The 18,513-nt window shown below is 38.7% G+C and overlaps 1 protein-coding gene across 7 annotated transcripts in view; it reads right to left on the minus strand.

The window, feature by feature from the left end:
• The window catches only part of RBMS3 (RNA binding motif single stranded interacting protein 3), a 718,180-nt gene that overhangs the window by 498,531 nt on the left and 201,136 nt on the right, over positions 1-18,513 (minus strand). For all 7 annotated transcript variants that reach the window (XM_037383217.1, XM_037383218.1, XM_037383216.1 and 4 more), the window contains one exon: positions 1,475-1,648. In XM_037383217.1, the coding sequence (XP_037239114.1) occupies positions 1,475-1,648 (174 nt within the window). The remainder of the gene's footprint in view (positions 1-1,474; positions 1,649-18,513) is intronic.

Consider the following 18,513-nt stretch of genomic DNA (forward strand, 5'->3'; position numbering starts at 1 on the left):
GAGATTTTAATTCATATGGGTACAAAGATGTCTCCATTCTGAAGCCATCTTACAGGAAGGACAGCTTTCCTCTTGCACACTCTTTTGCTTAGTAGAGTCAAAGCTTGAATTACAGAGAGAGTAGTGTTTAAATTATCAAAGTTAAGGAGCATTTAATGACTTGAATACCCACAGTTTAAGTTAAATTGTACAGGGACTCTTTTTGAGCCATCATTCTAGATTAGGAAAATATCTGTGCCCTTCTGATGCCAAATACCTTTTTTTCCTTCACAACAGTTTTTATCATTTTCAATGACACCGTAACGGAATTGAACAAACAGCTGAATCCATAGAGATGTTTAATTCATTCTGAGATCTCAGCACCTCAGAAAAGAGATAAGATTTTACAAATTTATTCCCCTCCTTTATTTCAATTACCATGTTCATGCTTGAGACAATTCCTAGCCCAAACTTCTGGCCAAAAATCTGTTGGTAGGTAAGATAGCAGATCTAAATCAAATCACAACGATCTTGCAATAAGATCGCATAGCACAATTTTCCCTCCGTAGTAAAAGCTGCACTCTCCCCTATTTTCCTACTTGAATTCACTATAGGGTGGCAAAACTTCATGACATACACATGACAGGACGTTAAGACAGTATGTCTTGTAAGAAGTTCTAACACTATCCAAAGCTAATTTCAAATCCAAACATTAAAACAACAGAGTGTAAAGAGTGGCAAAAAAGGAAGACTGCTTACAATAATGAGGCCTTCCCTTGTTAACACTCTCTCAGTCTTTCAAAATCAGAAATTAAAAGAATGAAAGGGCTCTGCTATAAGCAGTTTGCTACACCCATATGACAAAAACCACCATCAGCCTTCAGTTGTGGCCCCTTTCTTCGTTGTCAAATTAAAAGACGCAACAGTGAGCCTCCTCTCCATTCTTTCTGGCCACCAGTTCATGCAAATTACGGAAGACCAGTAGTCTTTGCTTAGCAACAAGATTTCGTGTTCACTACTGATCACATTAATGATAAAGTAGTGAATATTAACAAATCTACTGGTGAGAAGAGATGCCCTCCTTCACTGACTCATCCATACAATTTAAAATCTCTGAAATAAAAAGAATAATGCATTCATCTAACAGACTCACTAGAAACAGAAAAGGAGCCATCAATAATACTGCTTTCCAGTCCACACCTCTGACACTGAAACCCAGGCACACAACAGTAATTTCATGCAAGGAGAAGGACTGCTAAATGTACAAAAACATACGTATTTCTACTGAGCCATGAAACTTTCACATTTGCTTCCGTCTTAGACTCATTCTAGTATTTTCTAGAGCTAGGGTTAGTACATGTGAGCTGTCCTGACTGCCGTGGGACACAAAGAGCACTGGTGAAGTGTGCTGGACTGTCAGCCCCTGAGCCCCTCCACCTCCCAGGGAATCACACAGCTCATTCAGGTAACTGCAGAAAAGGTTATCATTACTTACAGCAGGATGTCCAGCACAGTAGGTGTAGCTAGCATGAGACTGGTAGTGCAAGCTTGCTCTTGGAAAGGTGTATGTATTCCAAGCAGGTTGGCTGCTATTCCACTGGGAGCTAAAGCCAGGGCTCATGGTCACTCTCGATTTACTGTTTTGGTACGTTCTCACTGTGGAGCTGGACTATCAAAAAAGAAAGAAATGCAACGTAAAAATAGCTTTTAGGCTAAAATACAAACAATGCAGCTACATATCATTATTGTGCATATACATACTGCCACATGGTCTGGAACAAGCTTGAACGTTTCCTGTAAGGAACTGAGAAAAGCAAAAAATTGATTCCTTCATAGATATCGGTGAAACAGCTATGTCACTTAATGCCCAACAGAAAGACTGATGCCTGTTAGACTTCAGGCTGTGATGTAAATCAAATGGGAAATGGGTAAGTGATAGAGATAAGGGGATGTCCTGAAAATGTGCAGAGGGTGCAATCCTGCAAGATTAATAGGTGAAATGTCCATATTTGTTTATCACAATGAACTAAATACTGACATTTATTGAGCTTCTGATCAGCTATGCCCATTTTACAGTAAATGGCAGTTTGGGGCCCGTGTTTGGATACATTTCTTGAAGTCTTGAAATCCCATCTAGTGGCTAGGTAAGGCCAAGCCGTCATAAAGCTACCCCTGCATTTCAAATATGCAACCTTCTAAACAGATTATGAAACATCATGACATTTTTTAATTATTTAAAATGCAGAAGAAAAAACCCCAACAAAATCTTAATTTATTTTTTTAAGTTAATTCAGTAACTTCATCTGAAAGTAACCCAGACTACGGATGTCTTTCTTGATCCACTTTCATTCTTTCTGGCTTTCTCTCATTTTACTTTATTTTGACTGCAGTTCTCTGCTTCTAGTCCTTGTTTTATAAAAGAATTTCCTAACAAATGCTTCCACTGATAGGGGTGGTTTATTAGGACAGAAAAAAAAAAGTCAATTTTCAGTAAGTGTAGAAGATGTATTAGAAGTGGATGCATTTTTAGCAGATATTTAGTTTGGCCTTCAAAGACACACAAACATACTTTTTCCTCCATATCCTGTTCTGCATTTGGGTTTTGCTCGGTTTCTTTTTATTGGCAAAGGTGTTCTCAATATCCCATGCAAATGTCCCACTGACTAATTGTAATTATTATTAAACCAAAACTGTTCTTATTCAAGCATTAAATTCACAGTGACCTTAGTAATACAGTGAAAGCTTATGAAATATGAACACAAATAATATTTCTTAGAAATGCTTAGAAATGTCCCTGTTAGTAAATTGGTGCTATCAATTTTAAAAGCTATATTCAAGAATGACACTTCATTTATTTTTACCCTCCTTTCAAAGACAAGTCTTGTACACAATGTATGCAGCATTAACCGAATATCAATATGGGCCACCATCGAACAAGGTGTTTCACACTGTCCAAGACCATCCTTGCCCCGAAGTGCTTACAAGATAAATGAGGTCAGGGAAAGGATGAAAGAGCAGAGTCTGATGCAGAAGCAGAGAAACAGCTTCGTAAACATCACTTTCAGTTTCATTTCAATGCTTGAGCTCAGTTGCATTGGGAGAGGATTAGTGAATTGGAAGGGAAAGGGGATGGAGAGGAGATTCACAAAAAGGTTTCAAAGACACATTCTAGCTATAAAAATATACACCCTGTACAATCTTTCCAATTTTTAACACTGTATTTAGATGAGATGGTTGTAGAAACTACAGACCATGCTGGCATCGGCTGAACATGCCCTCTTTATTTAATTTAATTTTCAAAAGTTTAAGTACACAAAGTTTGCCTCGGTTTTCAATTGCTGGCTAAGCTTTAAGTTCAAGAAAAGGCCAAACAACTTCCTGCGCGTGTTTATTTCCTGCACCACAGCTTAGGAAGCCTGAAAAGAGCAGTTTCCGCTCACCAGTTCTCAATATCTCGACAGATTCGCCTCCCGCCCCCACCCCTAAGCACAGGATTCCTGCGGCGTGATTTCTAAAGATTTAACTTACGACTAGCTGAACACAAAGCATATGAATGAACACTAAAACCCACACTAAACTCTCATTAGTCACTGTGTGTGACAAGTGGTTACTTTGTTCTTACAAAAGGCTTTAGGGGGAAAAAAAATCTGCCCCTACAGTTAAAGGGGCTTATTTGAAATAAATCTTTTTGCATGAATTTAAATTATGACAAATCAAAGGAAAGAGGCTATGGCTAGAGCTAGAAAAAAACTGAAGGGTTTTAATGTGGTTTTTTTTTCTTGGGTTTTTTTTTCTTCCCTTCCCCTTTTACCCTCTTTCCCCAAGGAGCAGAAACTGCATTTTCTTTCTTTTGACATATTACTTATCTTTCAGATCACTCCTCAAAGACAAACCTCTCTTTCTGGGCCCTGGTAGACTTGCTTCTACATAAGAGATGAAGGCTAGGTTTTGTTTCGGACAGATCAAGTAGGTTTTTAGCCATAATGTACTTCTCCATGTACATTTCTCCCCTTTATAAATACCAGGTATTCAAGCGTGGCTGCTTATTAATTCTTGAGGAGTTCATCCCCGGCCGAATATTCTGTGAATATTGAGCTGCTGTATCCTAACAATAGCTTTGCTCCTTCCTATTATTTCTGATGGGTCTGCATTGTATGGACCAGTGGAAAATATCTGTGGCTGATGGGATGTGAAGATGCATTGTCAGCTGTGATAATTGTTAACTGATTATTTTCACTATGGCAGCAAACTCCACTACAGTAAGGAGAGAGAGAGAAGCTATTAGCACTATACAGATGTGCACAATACCTGTTCCTGTGTTAGAGAAAAGGAGCAAAAATAAGCCTGTTTTTTCAAAAAGCCTGCCTCAGGTGCTGAACAACCTTCTGCCTGTTGACGGAGTTGTGTTTCATGTTTGTGTGCTACACGAAATGCCTCCCTCTATCTGCCACCGTGCTGGAGGCACGGCTCAGCCCTGGTCCTAACTCCAGGCACAGCGATGAGCCCCTCTGCCCACTGTCTGCCCCTCCACCCAGGTCCCACCTCATGGGGTGTGCGCGAGCAATGGTGAGCCATTGAGACCGCCGAGGATGTACTGGGCATCCTACCCCCGTGCAGGTCACGCGAGACTCAGAGGTGGGAAATGAGACCCCACGTACCCCGCTCCCCTCAGGGTGGCTGTGGGAGGAGGTCCCTGCAGGGAGAGCCCTCTGCTCTGAAAGGCTTTGTAGGGGGGCTGCTATTTCTGGCCCGATAAAAGCTTCTCTCTTTCTGCTGGCCTATCTACAGAAAAAAACCTAAACCAAATCACCCCAAAAGTCAATACACAGAAACACTGCTGGGATAACTGGCTTTGAAATCTTGAAGCTATCCAGACTGTCTGTCAGCCAGAGAACGGAGACCTCTGCACTGCCAGCCACCAAGTCCTGGGACAGCCTGGCCACCTCATGGCTCTAATCTAGGGTGGCTGGGGAGCTACGAAATGATATCAGGGACCCCAAAAGTTGATGCATTGAATTCAAGGTGTTCTCTGAACAAGCAAACATCCCCGCAGCCTTCCCAGCTCAGTGCAGAGGCGCCTGTGGGAAAGACCCTGGGCCAGCTGTGAGAGCTGGAGGGCAGAGTGGTGCTGGCAGCGCAGGGTGCAGGGCAGCCTCTGTGAGGAGAGCCTGGGGCTGCCCCATGCCACACACAGAGGGTTCCGCGGCTCCCACCAACCCACCACAGGGCACGGCTGAGCCCCTTGGCCAGGATGGTGGCACCTCTAGGAAAACGTATTCAAGAATGGGCAAAACGCGGCTTGGGAGTGAGGAAAAAAGTGAGAAACATCCCTGCAAGCACTCAGAGGAGCGCAGGAGGAGGGTGAGGAGGCTCCCCTGGTGAGCCCACCTGGAGCAGATACAGGACAAGGTCCATGGAGGATCCCATGCTGGAGGAAGCGGGTATGTCCTGAAGGAAGCGTGACCCACACTGGAGCAGAGGAAAAGTGTGAGGAGCAGGAAATAGGAGCTGTTATTCACCATCCCCCTGTGCCAGCTGGGGTGCAGAGTGGGCACAGGCTCAGGAACGGGGGACCGAAGCTGAGCCTGGAAAAAAGGGGTAGGGGGGAGGTATTGTCTTAATTTGCCCTATCTTCTCACTATCCAAACTTATTTTCCCTGGCAATAAATTCATTTTCCCCAAGTTGAGTCTGGTTTTGCCTGTGATGGTAGATGCTAAGTGATCTCTCTGTCTTTTATCTCAGCCCACAAGCTTTTCCACCTTATTTTCAGACCCCATTTTGTTGAGAAGGAACAGTGAAAGAGCAGCTGAGTGGGTGTCTGGCAGCCAGCAAAGGTAAACCCACCACAAAGTGGCAGGTCTACAAGCTTTCATTTGAGATTTGAAAGTGCATCTATTCCCCCCTAACTCTACTGATTCCTCCAATAAAAGGTATCATCTCTCCTCATAACCCTGTCTTATTTATATCTTTTAGGCTGTCAATGGTAGCCCAATGCTGTCACTCCTGGGACAACCTGATCAGCTTTTCTCAGAAAACTTCTCCAGAAAATTATCAGATAACAACAAAAAGAACCATTGCCCTCCTTGTTATGTTTTGCCAGGAACAACAGATACTACAAAGCTAGAAGAGGATTTTCTTTTCCTTGAATAACTCACTCCAGTATCTTTATACTCTAAAGGTCTGATGCAATCTAGAATCACAATCAGTAAATTTTAACTACCTAAGCATATTTTAAAATATGAACCCTTTTTCCTGTGCCTTAATTTCTCTGGCTTATAAGTATGGATAATCTTACTCTAAAACTCCTAGGCTAACCTTTTCCTCATGTTTGTAAAAGTTTTGAACATTTTTGGACATAAGCATGAGTGAAGCGCAAAGTATTATTAGTATAATTACTATTTCTTCAGCTTAACCGCTTTCAGTTCTTAGTACTTTTGATAGCTGATATGTGAAGTCTAACTGGAAAAAATAGAACCTAGTATTTATGGAGCACTTTTTATCTTCAAAGCACTTTGCAGATGTTAAACGGTGACAAAATGTTTTACTAGTGCAAGACTTCCAACTTTTCAAGTTTATAGTAGATAGAAGAACTAGCAGCCACTCCTTCCTATTTGTATGTGAAAAAGGCATACCCTTCGACTAGGACATTAAGCAACAACAATAGTTCTGACATAGTCTTAGTCTCCGTGTCATCACACCCATGGTCTCCACTCTTTTGCAATACAGTGTCATCAAGCAGCAAACTAACAGGAAAAATCTATGCTAATTTTTGAAGTTCTACATCACATCAAATGCAAGAGGGACACCCTTCTGCCAACTCTTCCAAAATGTGATCATTATTGTCTTTGGCAGTCCAAATGAAGAGAGAAGGTCATATATTCTGCTCTAAGTTACCTCTCTACTTACACTGACTTTAAAATAAAATTAAAAAAAAAAGACAACAAGTGGGATTAAAGAGGTGTAAATGACATCTGGATTCAGCCTCCCATTACCCCATTTTTTAAAAGCAACTTCCCAGAGCTATGATGTCATTTTCTTAGACCACATAATTTGAGCTGCCTCCAGTCCCTTGGATTTTGGATACAGAATGGTTCCGTCTTCAGCTGCATCTTCTGTGTGTTTGTGGGTTTGTTGTTTCTTTTCTGAAAGGAACTGTGTTTGAAAGGATGTCCACTCTCTTCCCCCTATCCCTTCAAGGGATATGACATCCCTTATTTTGGATGTCAGAATGATTACAGGAGTTGGGAAAGGCCAAGCAGAGGAAGTGCCATTCTAGAGATACTGTTTAAAGGAACTCTATATGCCTGAATGTGGATCAGACCATGATGCAAAGCACGGTCCTACGCTCTTAAAAGTTTGGACACTTTACAAAATACTACCATTCCCATAGAAATCAAAGTTTTCCTATATTCTGGAGAAGTCAGAAATGAAAAGAGCTGCCCTAGAACTTTATTGCATGAGCTAAAATGATGCATTTGGTTTTTTGCTCAGAGAAAATATGAAACTGGCAAACCAAATCTGAAGTTACTTCATCACAAAATCCACCTGAGACACCTAAAAGATTTTGGTAATGGTGAAATTGAAGAGTGAGGGTCTTTTTGCTTTTTAGGTTGTTATGAAAACTGAAGATGGAAGATATTGCAGATTTCAATTTTTTTTTTAATGGCAGGAAAGAGGAATTTTGTGCTGCTACTTTTCCCAACATAATCTTTCACTATAGCTTGCAAATCTTTTACGGTCTACAACCAGATTCCATCTGTTTCAGTAAAAACTGAGCTCTTAATATTTGGCTACTGCAGATTTCAAGTTTATCGAGTTTGTCTCATAACCTTTATGAAAAAACTTCAGAGACATGACCAAATTTAAGAGAAACATTGTTTTTCCAGACATGGGGTTGAAACTCAATACACTGTACCTGGAAAAACACGATCAACTGAGAGAAGCAGCATTCCACTGAAGCCACAGAGAAATCATGAGGCTATATTTCATATCTCGGCATACATGTAAGGCTATAGCTCATCCAGTGGATCCAAGAGTGCTGAGCGCTAGCCCAGATCATGCCAAAACCCCAGGCTGTGCAGCCCATCTGACCCCTCCCTGTAGGTGGGAGAGGAATGCTCTCCGTGGGCTAGCTTTGCTCAGCAGGCTCCCTACCAAGAGCGTGAAGGGGACCCAGGCCTGCAGGACACAGCTGGCACAGCTGGATTTAGAGCTGTAGGCCAACAGGAATGCTAAGCTGAGAGACTTTCTAGGATAGGACCCAAATTATCTAAATAACTCTTGAGGAATGTATTCTAGAAAAAGAGTCAGGCACTCATTGTTATTTTTCCCCGGAGTTATGCCTTGAAAGCAAAATATATATGGTTTTCACACTTTTTTGGTTAGGACTGCTGTCATTTCCAATGACTCAACACTGTAATTCATGTTGTACTTTTAACTGTTACTTGAAACTTTGAAATCCTAGGCAAAGTATGAAATATTGCTCTCGTAGTTACAGAGGGTGAGCAGGGGAACTGAAAAAAAATCAGGCCTTCACGGTTTGAGGAAAAGGCCATGAAGAACCTGGTTTTCTGCCACCTTATTATCCACGCCAGTGCCAAGGGGCGAAGAATTAGCAACAAGAGACAGGCCAGTGACAATTCAGATTAGCCTTAAAGTCTTTTGGCAACCCGTGGGGAAGACCTGGGTGCTGCTCTTCTCTGATGGGTTTCAGTCAATTTTTGCACACATGCACCTCCCAAAAACCATTACCACCAGCAGCATCTCGGCAGGCAAGCTCAGTGCAAAGACCAAGTAAAAGTCAAAAGAACTGTTCCTGTGCTTCAGACTGATTTCTCCAGAATAAGAAAAGGAATTTTGCATGCATAAAAGAAACTTGTATTGGTTTTGTTACCCAAGTTGCACCCAGCCATAGGCAATGGGGACACTCATGCTCCTGGGCTGCCATTTGTGTGTCTTCTACAGAAGGAAAAGTGAAAGGCGAATTTCCAAAAGATATTTTTTTGTTTGTTTATCTGTATTAGATTATTTGCAAAAAGTATACTAGGATTAAAATGTATGTTGTTAGATGGAATTCTTATATGTCTGGTATAAACCTTTAATTTAGGTTTGAACACAGCGAACATTTTGACTCCAAGTCCCCTCCTCCTTCACTTTGACAGAGTAAGGGCACGTCAAAGTTTCTTCTGTTCAGAATATTATTTAGTCAATCTGTTGTGAGAAATTTAAGTCTTAACAACCTCAGAAGGACATTGAATATAACCTTGTAATGGCAGGTCATTAAGTAATTATTTTCTGAAAATAAACTACACTAGCATCTGTTCAATTTACTCCAGTCTTTTTTACAACACCAAGGTTACACTTTAAAGTAATGAGCACGACCTGAGTGTTCCTAGTGAATTCCAGCAAGATAGCACTGGGTAAGACCCCATCACAGATGATCTGCATAGTTCTGATTTCTAAAGAAGTCATTCATATAAAATAATCACTCACTACAATACTCCTATGAACGCACATACAGCTCATCTGTACAGAGTGACTGGAGAAAAGAATGTTCTTCCTCCAGGAGCTGTCGGGCACACAAGTCACAGAGGCAAAGAAACTGAAGGGTAGGATTTGCGCCAGGTGAGAATGTCTGATGGTGAACATTAATCTTAAGAAAAGTTGTTGATTACATAGAAAACATTTCATTATGTCTGTGATCTTGGCAGATCTTTGGAGGAGTGTTTTTACAAGGTCTAAGAATTCCTCTCTCATATGCAACAGTTGCCACCCTTGAAGTCTTTTCTGCGAACTATACAGCAGTATTTGGGACTCAGCATTCCCTTGGTAAAATAGAGGACACAAAGAGATGCTGCAAAATGTAGAAAAAAAATTATTGTGATGAGTGCATTTCCTAGAATCACACTCCCAGGTACAGAGGGCTCTTGAACTAGTTTTGCTGTACATCAGCAAATCACTTTTACCTAGGTTGTGGGTTTTTTGTTGATTGGTTGGTTTTGGTTGGTTTCGGGGTTTTTTTTGGTGGACCTATGTACTGCTGTCTGAAACACAAGTTCAAGAGCTTTACTGATTAATGACTGATTTTAGCATTTACCTGTCTGATAAATTGGGGCTTTTTACAGACACCTAAAATCTTTTGTGAAACTCATTATATTTTGATAGTTTGGGGAGAAAAATAATTATTTCATTAACACTTGAATTCCTTCCCCTTTTACAGTACCCAAAGGTATGTTTCACTATGTTCTGCAGTATCTTAATGTTTTTTCTGATGTATCTGTTTACTACATGTATATTGAACTGCTCCCTGAACAATAAATCAACCACTGTCTTGGATACAAAATGATTTTCCTCACGCTAGATCTGCAACACACAACTCTTTTTAGACAATCCCAAGAGTAACAACTGGCTGACAATTTAAGCAAGTCTGCAACATTAACCAGCGAACGCAATCCAGATTCACATACCAGGGAAGAGGGATGCTTACGAACAACCCAAACCCAGCCATGGCACAACATCAATTCTACAGTTCTACCAAATGAGAAAAAGTCAGATTTCTTTCCTCAGCTGCAGCAGTCAAAGCATCACGTGCATATTACAAGTCTCCATGTCCACAAAACGCTTACTTTACTGAATGCAATGCAGTTATGAAATGCATTTAGCCACTGGAAAGAATTCTGTAAATCCTGCAAAGCTACCCAATGTGCCACTCCGCAGCTAACTCCTGTGGATGAGCCTGCATGCTTTTGTAAACCTCACTGTGGGATTAGGACATTTATCAATGCTATGATTTCTTTCCTGCAATGTTATATCTATTGTATACCAGGAGTTCTGCAGGTGCATGATTTATCCATCCTGTCATTAGCTACAATACCCTGCAAACAGTTTTTATTTTCTGCTGGAGAAACAAATACTCCTCCCGTAGTTTCTTTTACTGCTGACAGGGGAACAGGCTCTTGCTCCCTTGACAACAGAACAGCTTGCTTGCTTGCTCTGACCAGGGAGTTATAATTTTCAGTTTAACAATCTGAAGCTCAACATCATTTCTTATGGAATTAAGTAATATAGGGAAAATTATAGCTTACTTCTTTTCAATATCACACCTGAACTGTCATTATCTGTTAAGCACCAACATGTCTGATCACTTGAGGGATGTTACAGACAACACAGACCCTAAGCAAATGTCAGATGAATCAAACATACAAAATTCTCTTTTAGGATGAAAACAAAAACTCAATCTGAATTTTCTTACTGGGATTAGGGTTTGCCAGAGATTTCAGTTTGGCTGAAAATATTCAATGAACTTTTTAAAAAGGAAGGAAGCAAACTGGATACCCAGGAAATCCAGAAATGAAAAGCCATTTCTTACTCAGTGAAATCATACTCACACAGGCCTTTCACTCAAATTAAATATTCATAGAACTGCATATATTGTATATGACACGTTCGAATGTGAAAAGGCTAATATCCTCTGGCTTTTCCAGACTCAACTAATCCATTAGAAATGTAATAGTCAGTCGAACCATTCCGTGACTTCAGTAGGGTGTAACAAAAATAAAAGGGAAAGCAGAATGAACTACAAAGAGTAGAAGAAAATAAGAAGAAAGACGTATCCAAGACCAGCTCTCAGGGTACTCAAAATCAATTTCAACTGCCCCAGATATCTCTTGAGTATCAAATACAAAACAGCAAAACATGCACACGTGGCTACAGAGTTGCCTAGAAATGTTGCTTTTTCTTCCCTTAAGCTTTGGGCACTCATGCTGGAGAAGAGAGAGATATCATTAATTTATTGAAAGGGATGAGCAAATTATAACTGGGAAGTCAACTATAAGGTATTCAAATTCAGTGTAGCAAAGACTGCTTTTCCAGTATACATCAATACAAGATTTCATTAAAAAATAAGTAAATCTCATTGAAAAATGACATTAAAAATTCCAATATAAAAGACAACAGAAATACCTAAGAGACAGTGTGTTAAGGCATGAGAGCTTATGGGATTTTGCTTTGTCTTGTTTTCATTCCCCCAGGGAAAACAAAGCAATGAAAGGCTATTAAAATCCAAATAATTCTGCAGATTAATGACAATCATATAGTCTAAATAGTGGGAAGGAGACATGGGCATCAGCAAACAAAAATACTATTAAGTCAATGAAAAACTTAGTGAATAACTTAAATGAAGGAATAAAGTAGCATGAGGTAACACATGCTGAAGGTTTCACCATGCAAAGCTTCTCTGACCTTGGTCAGCACAGCATTTAAAATAATGGAACTACTCATGACCTTAAAGTAAACCATGAGTACAAGCAAGCAGATATACAAAGCTTTGTAGAAACTACTAAACATGGTTCTCTCCTGCATAACTGTCTACTGCACATAAAGCGCTACTACGTGGCTAGATCACAAAAGAAAACTTTGCTCTAAATCATGTCAATCAAATGTTTCTAAATATATAAAACCACTTTTACTTTCAAGTGTCAATGTGAATGCAAACAAGCAACCTTCCCCTCATAGTACTCTTCTTTCAAAACATAAACCACTCCTTATATTCTTATCAGCTAATGATCAAGAGTTTTATGGGCTGACTTGCATTTTGGCCATGCCACAAGTGTTTCAGATTGGCATTTTGTAGCCTATGAATTGGTAAACAAACCAAAATAAGAACAACAAGAACAAAACACCAATAACTTACAGTTTGGTCAGGTTACTGCAGTAAGGAAAATTCATGCAGGTCTGAAAATAGCTTCAGCTTTCATGAAATTACACTGCTGAGAAAAAATAACCCCAACACATTACACATTGAACGGTCAAGGTGGAAAGCAAAGATCTTTTGAATCCTGTTGGAGGTGCTCAAATAAGAGAAGTTATCGACCCTCAAGAGAGGAAATCCAGCTGAGGCTCCTCAGAGCCTGGCATGTGGAGCTGCACTTCTTCACTTAGGAAATACTGACAGCCAGTGGAATAACTCCATGCAGCTCAGCCTAAGGGATTTTTCTGCCCCCATGCCCAATGGTAGAAAGAAGATTCAGATCCTTCCGACTGAACTTCGACATCACAAACCTGACAGGCAAAAGGAGGGGGGGAAATGAAGGAAAGCTTTGCTTTTGTGTTTCTCCCTGCTGTAATCAAAGCCCCCTTTCCTATCCCCAAATGTGTGTTAAAATGTTAAAATCTAGATTTTAGAATGTAAGTACAGCGGTCATATCCAGGCTGCAAGAACCAGATGAGAGATGAGGAACACAGACTGAGGACAAGAGAGAAGATGACCAGAAACCACAGCAGGAGGCTCCAAGGATAAACAGATGCTGCCCTGTCTCATCTGTGTTTTCTGTTTTGTGTTTTTGAGTCTACTTCTCAAAAGACTAGACATGGAATGAATACAGATGGAGATTTCTGTCACATTTGCTCCCAGTTGGTTTAAAACCTCTGCTTCTCAAGTCAAATCCTTTCTAGAGCTGATGAGTGCATTTCCAAAGCCTGAGGATGGATAGAATTTCTTGTCATGCTGTAAGGACACTGGTCTAAAAATGCTAGAGGATTAACAGAAAATTAAACTAATACAGTTACCATAGAAGTTCCTTTAAAGGGTATATTTTGAATTTCATATTTCTATGTCAGTAGATAGTCTCTGCAGCTCTGTGCTTAGAATATGCATTTCAAGAAAATTTGCCATATAGCATATTCAGTCATACGTTGTGTTTCTTGACACATGTGGGTGTCATAACCTTACTGCAGAAACAGTAAAAAACAGTAATATTAATAAGAATTGTACAGAAGCTTACAACATTAGTTATCCTGTTACCTACAAAACCAGTTCAGAATGACTGGTGGGAATAGTTTTGAAGATTGCAAAAAAGTATTTTTAGAGATACATATTTTGTTCAGTTTAAAATGTATTTTCAAACTTCCAATCACCTCTACTTAGCTTCATTATTATTTAAGTGCAACTTTTAGTATCTAGTGAACTGTTATATAGATACTAAGACAGAAAGCTAATGGGTACAGATGTAAAAGAAAAGAATCTTGCCTACTATACTTGGAAAAAAAGGATGGTCTTTCACCTGCAAAGGAGAACTATTATTTGGAAGATCAAAAAATGCCATTAGCTCTGAATCAGGCTTCTGCGACTCAAACTTTCCACAATTTTTCCTGGTGTCTATAACAGAGATTTTACTGCTTCCTCTATCGCACCCTTTGGGAGATGGTATGACATCTTCTGCCCATTCATACAGAACAGCAGCGTCCCAAATCACTAAATCAATCACCAATCACGTAACTACCACATCAATTTTTTGGTCAATTTTCAGTTATACAATGAATATGGAAGTCATTATAACTGGGAATAAACACAACAAAAGACACCGAGAGGCTTCTAGTAATACACATAGATACACGTAAGCATGAAGTGAAATAAAGAAGAACACAAGCAGAATACAGAGAATATTTCCAGCGATGTTTAAATCTATTGGCAAAGCAATTTTTAATGAAGCTAACAGCAGAACCATGAACTGGGTGGATTTAAGAAAGCTAAAGCACAGAGAAAAGCAAAGATGGGGGGAAATAGATTTGAGGAGATGAATCATAATAACAGCGCTTTGCTCCACCTCATTTATCTATGTATATTTACATTTATACATCTATGTGTCTACTAGATGGGGGGGGGGGGGTAATGTTGTGAAGCTATTCTTTAATTCATCAAGATTAAAAAAACACCTTGTTACGTCTTTTTGAATATTCTTCTTAAATTTTATATTTTAAAAGAAATATCTATAAAACCTCTGCTTCAGAGGGAAAGGTAAATTTTTTTTTCTTAACTGACTGTTGCTAAGATTTTATGTAACGTGGATGAAAAAAAACACAGGAAAAAAGATGATGTTCCACAACTTAAATATGGAAGAAAAGATCTATCTCATATTCTAAAAACTAGATGTGTTTATGCCCCGAACTCCTCTAATTTTAGAAATATCTGTTGTAGACTGTCATTATAGCCAAATTGTTTGCAGGTGCTGCTGCACAATGGAATAGTCATAGATAAACTGTTGAAATATTTGATGGCATTGTCAACCTGTTAACAAAACAAAAATTATTAAAAGGACACTGAATTGATGCTAGTAACACCAAAGTTTGAGGTTACCAATATTTTTACAGCACGCTCTTTTATTTTGACCATGATACAGAAAAACGAATATTTTCTAAGTAGACTCTTCTAGTAATAATTGTTGACTTAGATAGATCAAATTGATAGAACTTGCATAAGGTTTTTTTGCCATCACCTAAAATTCTGATTTGAGTGAGAAACATTTTAATTCTTAACAAGCTCTCTCAAGAAATTATTATGAACTAATGCAAAGAAATGAGTTTATGAAAAGTTTTTATTTTAAAAAATTATTTTTAAGTAGCAGAATGTTTTACTCTAAAAAAAAGAAATATATTATTGTATACCGAATTTAAGAAAAGATAAACAGGAATATAGTTGCTATAAATACAATATGGTAAGTTATGGTAAGGCAAATTGTAAGTAATCATTTGACTTCCTGGATCACCTCTAGCTGACCAAAGGATAGCACACTTGTTAGATGAAGCATCAGATACACTGTTTGTTTCTTTAACATTGGAATCATACACTTTGACAAATTTCTGCTAACTATTCCTCTGCAAAACCTTGATAACTTCAAGAAATGCTGGATGTCAATTTTGTTCTCAGTGCTAAGGTCCCAGTGCACTGAGATCCTTAGACGCATGCATTGCTGAAAGCACAGGATGAAGTCTACTGAAGCCCTCAGGATTTGTTATATTACTAGAATCATACACAGATTTTCATTGGAAAGGCTTAAATACCTAATGGAATTGACCCTGCACTGAAGACAAAAATTTTATTTCTTTGCAAGAACAAAAAGATGGAGACTTAGATAGGAAAGGGGAGATGTTGTTGTCTGTTTTAAAAGGATATACATCTTCATGATGCAGGCTATAAACAAGGATAGAAAGATTATTCCTCTCTGAAAGATTATTCCTTTCTGGGCAACGTATTCCGCTCTTATTATCTACAGGATATCTTGCACCTTGTTCTGAAGCATTTAGCAATGGTTCATGGAACAAGAGATGTTTAATGGTCTGATATGGCCTTGCTGCATCAATCACTGTGATACAGCAATCAAAACCAGACGGTACATACGGCCCTTTTTTATCTTTACAAGAGAATTCCACTATGCTAATCTCTAAAACATATCACCAGATTATTCATTTCTCTCCCTTGTATACTTCCTTATTTAAAAATAAATAAATCAATCAATACAGCCATCATGCAAAATTTCTGAACTTAAGGGAAGTCAATAGTGATTCTAAGTGTTTGGCAGAACACTGCCTCTGTGTGTATCAGGGTTGCAAATCGTAAGGAGCCCTATTGACCTTTTTCTTTTAATAAACTCATTTTTGGAAAAAACACACACATTCATTATGTCTCCTACTTCCTGGAGGAAATATTGGTGCAGCTGAGGTCTAGAGACAGAAGACTCAACAACAGGAGCAAACAATTGAAGTATTTCACTGTCTTGCTTTTTCCTTCAATATTCTTCTACACAAGTATTCTTCTTACTTCTACTTACTTTCTATTAGGGCTAAATTGTTCAAAAGGTGAGTCATTTGCTGTACCTTTAAAAAAATCCACATTTTTGCATGAAAAAGGATGACTGCACATGAAATAAATGGTTGTGTAATTTGTACTTGAACACTTACATTTGCCTTTAAAAATTCAAGAACTTGCAGACAGAGTAGGTGTAACTAGGCAACTTGCATCTAGATTTGAAATTGTGACCAGGTTCAGGCTATTCCTTAAAATCTTGGGTGTCTATTTCAGTGTACCCATGTCTCTTCCATTCTTCTCTTCACTTGTTTGCACACACTTCTTGTGAAACTGTTTTCACTTCTCTTTATTTAGATATTATTAACAATTAAAAGTTAGGTCAATATATGAAGAATTCCCACCTAAAAGTTTATAGACAACGATTATAATTTGACTTTTAGGAAACCAACAAGAATTTACAGTACAAGATTAAATGGGTAAAAAAAGAGTTTGAGGTTTATAATGGCCAACAAATCTTCAGTATCCAAATGACTGACATGAAGGATTCTACTTTTATTAATTGCCTCCAATAAGGAGCACAGATATCTCCACTGATTTTAAGAGCCGATACAAACTTTTCTTTTTATTTTTTTTTCTTTTATTCTTCAAGGTTGACTGAGTTATGTGGATATAGTTATCCATAAATTTATAACATTCTTGAGAAGAGAGATTGTGGACTTTTGTTGTTGGGGTTTTTTACTACTAAAACTTGAATGTATAGGCTGCAGAGTTGTTTCCCTATGACTCACTTTGCATATTATTATTATTATTGTTATTGTTGTTGTTATTATTATTATTGTTATTGTTATTGTTATTATTAATTGTTATTACTATCGTTATTATTGTTGAAAGAAAGCAAAACAGTCACAAGATTGTCATGGCTGGAAGGATGGGGTAAGTTAACTGGGGAACAAGAATTCATGCTGAAGTCCCAAACAGCAGCAGCACAATGAAAAGGGTTTCAAGGAGAAAGCCATCTGCAATGTACCATTACATGCTTCACTGTCACTATAAAACCCAAACGTGCTGCTGCTTGCTCTTCAACATGTTCTTGTAAGCACGCTCTATTAGCATCTTAGAAGAGTTTAGTATTTCCTTAGAAATAGGAAGGTCTTTTGACCTCTCACTGCATTTTGGCAAATAGAAATACCCAGGGGTAGCCCTCCTTCCACTTATTAATTGACAGCTTTCCCAATGAATGCACAGTCTAGGGTTTTCCTTCTTCCTAGTAAAATTTAAAGTCTACAAAGAGCAACGTGTGTTTGTCACCATTTTTTAAAATATCAGTGAAGAAAGTGGTGATAATCTGAAAAAAATCCAGAGATGACTAAATGCAGGTGGAATTTTGGAAGACTGCAGGAAAACAGCTGGGTATACTTCCACAGGGACTTTGTTATGCACAGATTATAAATAGGTAAACATTGTTCTTGCTACAAGTAACATTAAGGAATACTGAGAGCTATACAACTGTGGGACTTTCCACCTAACATTAACTATTCAATAGATAAAAAGCATTACAGATCACAGTGAAAACCAGTAAGTTTCTTCTATTGAACGCTCTCTAAATGTCATAAAATGGCCAAGTCACTCTGGGTGTGTTACCAACATGGGTGTGTTATCTACAATGCACAAGTTTCTTCCTTTTAATGTTACCCCAAACTAGGAAGCACCAGGAGAAGCTAAGTAGAAAATCTACTTCTTTACTTTTTCTTCCAAGAGGGTGCAATGAAGTATCAGCCTGGCGTGAGCAGATGCTAAATCAATTCTTTTTGCTTGTTGTATTCTAAGAGAGATGGTTGTAGCTGGAGAACACAGTTCAGTTGCTAAATTAATATTCACACTGTAGTTCCACATTTCTACCCCGGAATGAAAAAGGTCAGATCATGTGGAGACAGATCTGGGGGGGTAAGCC

This window comes from Falco rusticolus, chromosome 4 (genome assembly GCF_015220075.1).
Source record: "Falco rusticolus isolate bFalRus1 chromosome 4, bFalRus1.pri, whole genome shotgun sequence".
NCBI lineage: Eukaryota > Metazoa > Chordata > Aves > Falconiformes > Falconidae > Falco > Falco rusticolus.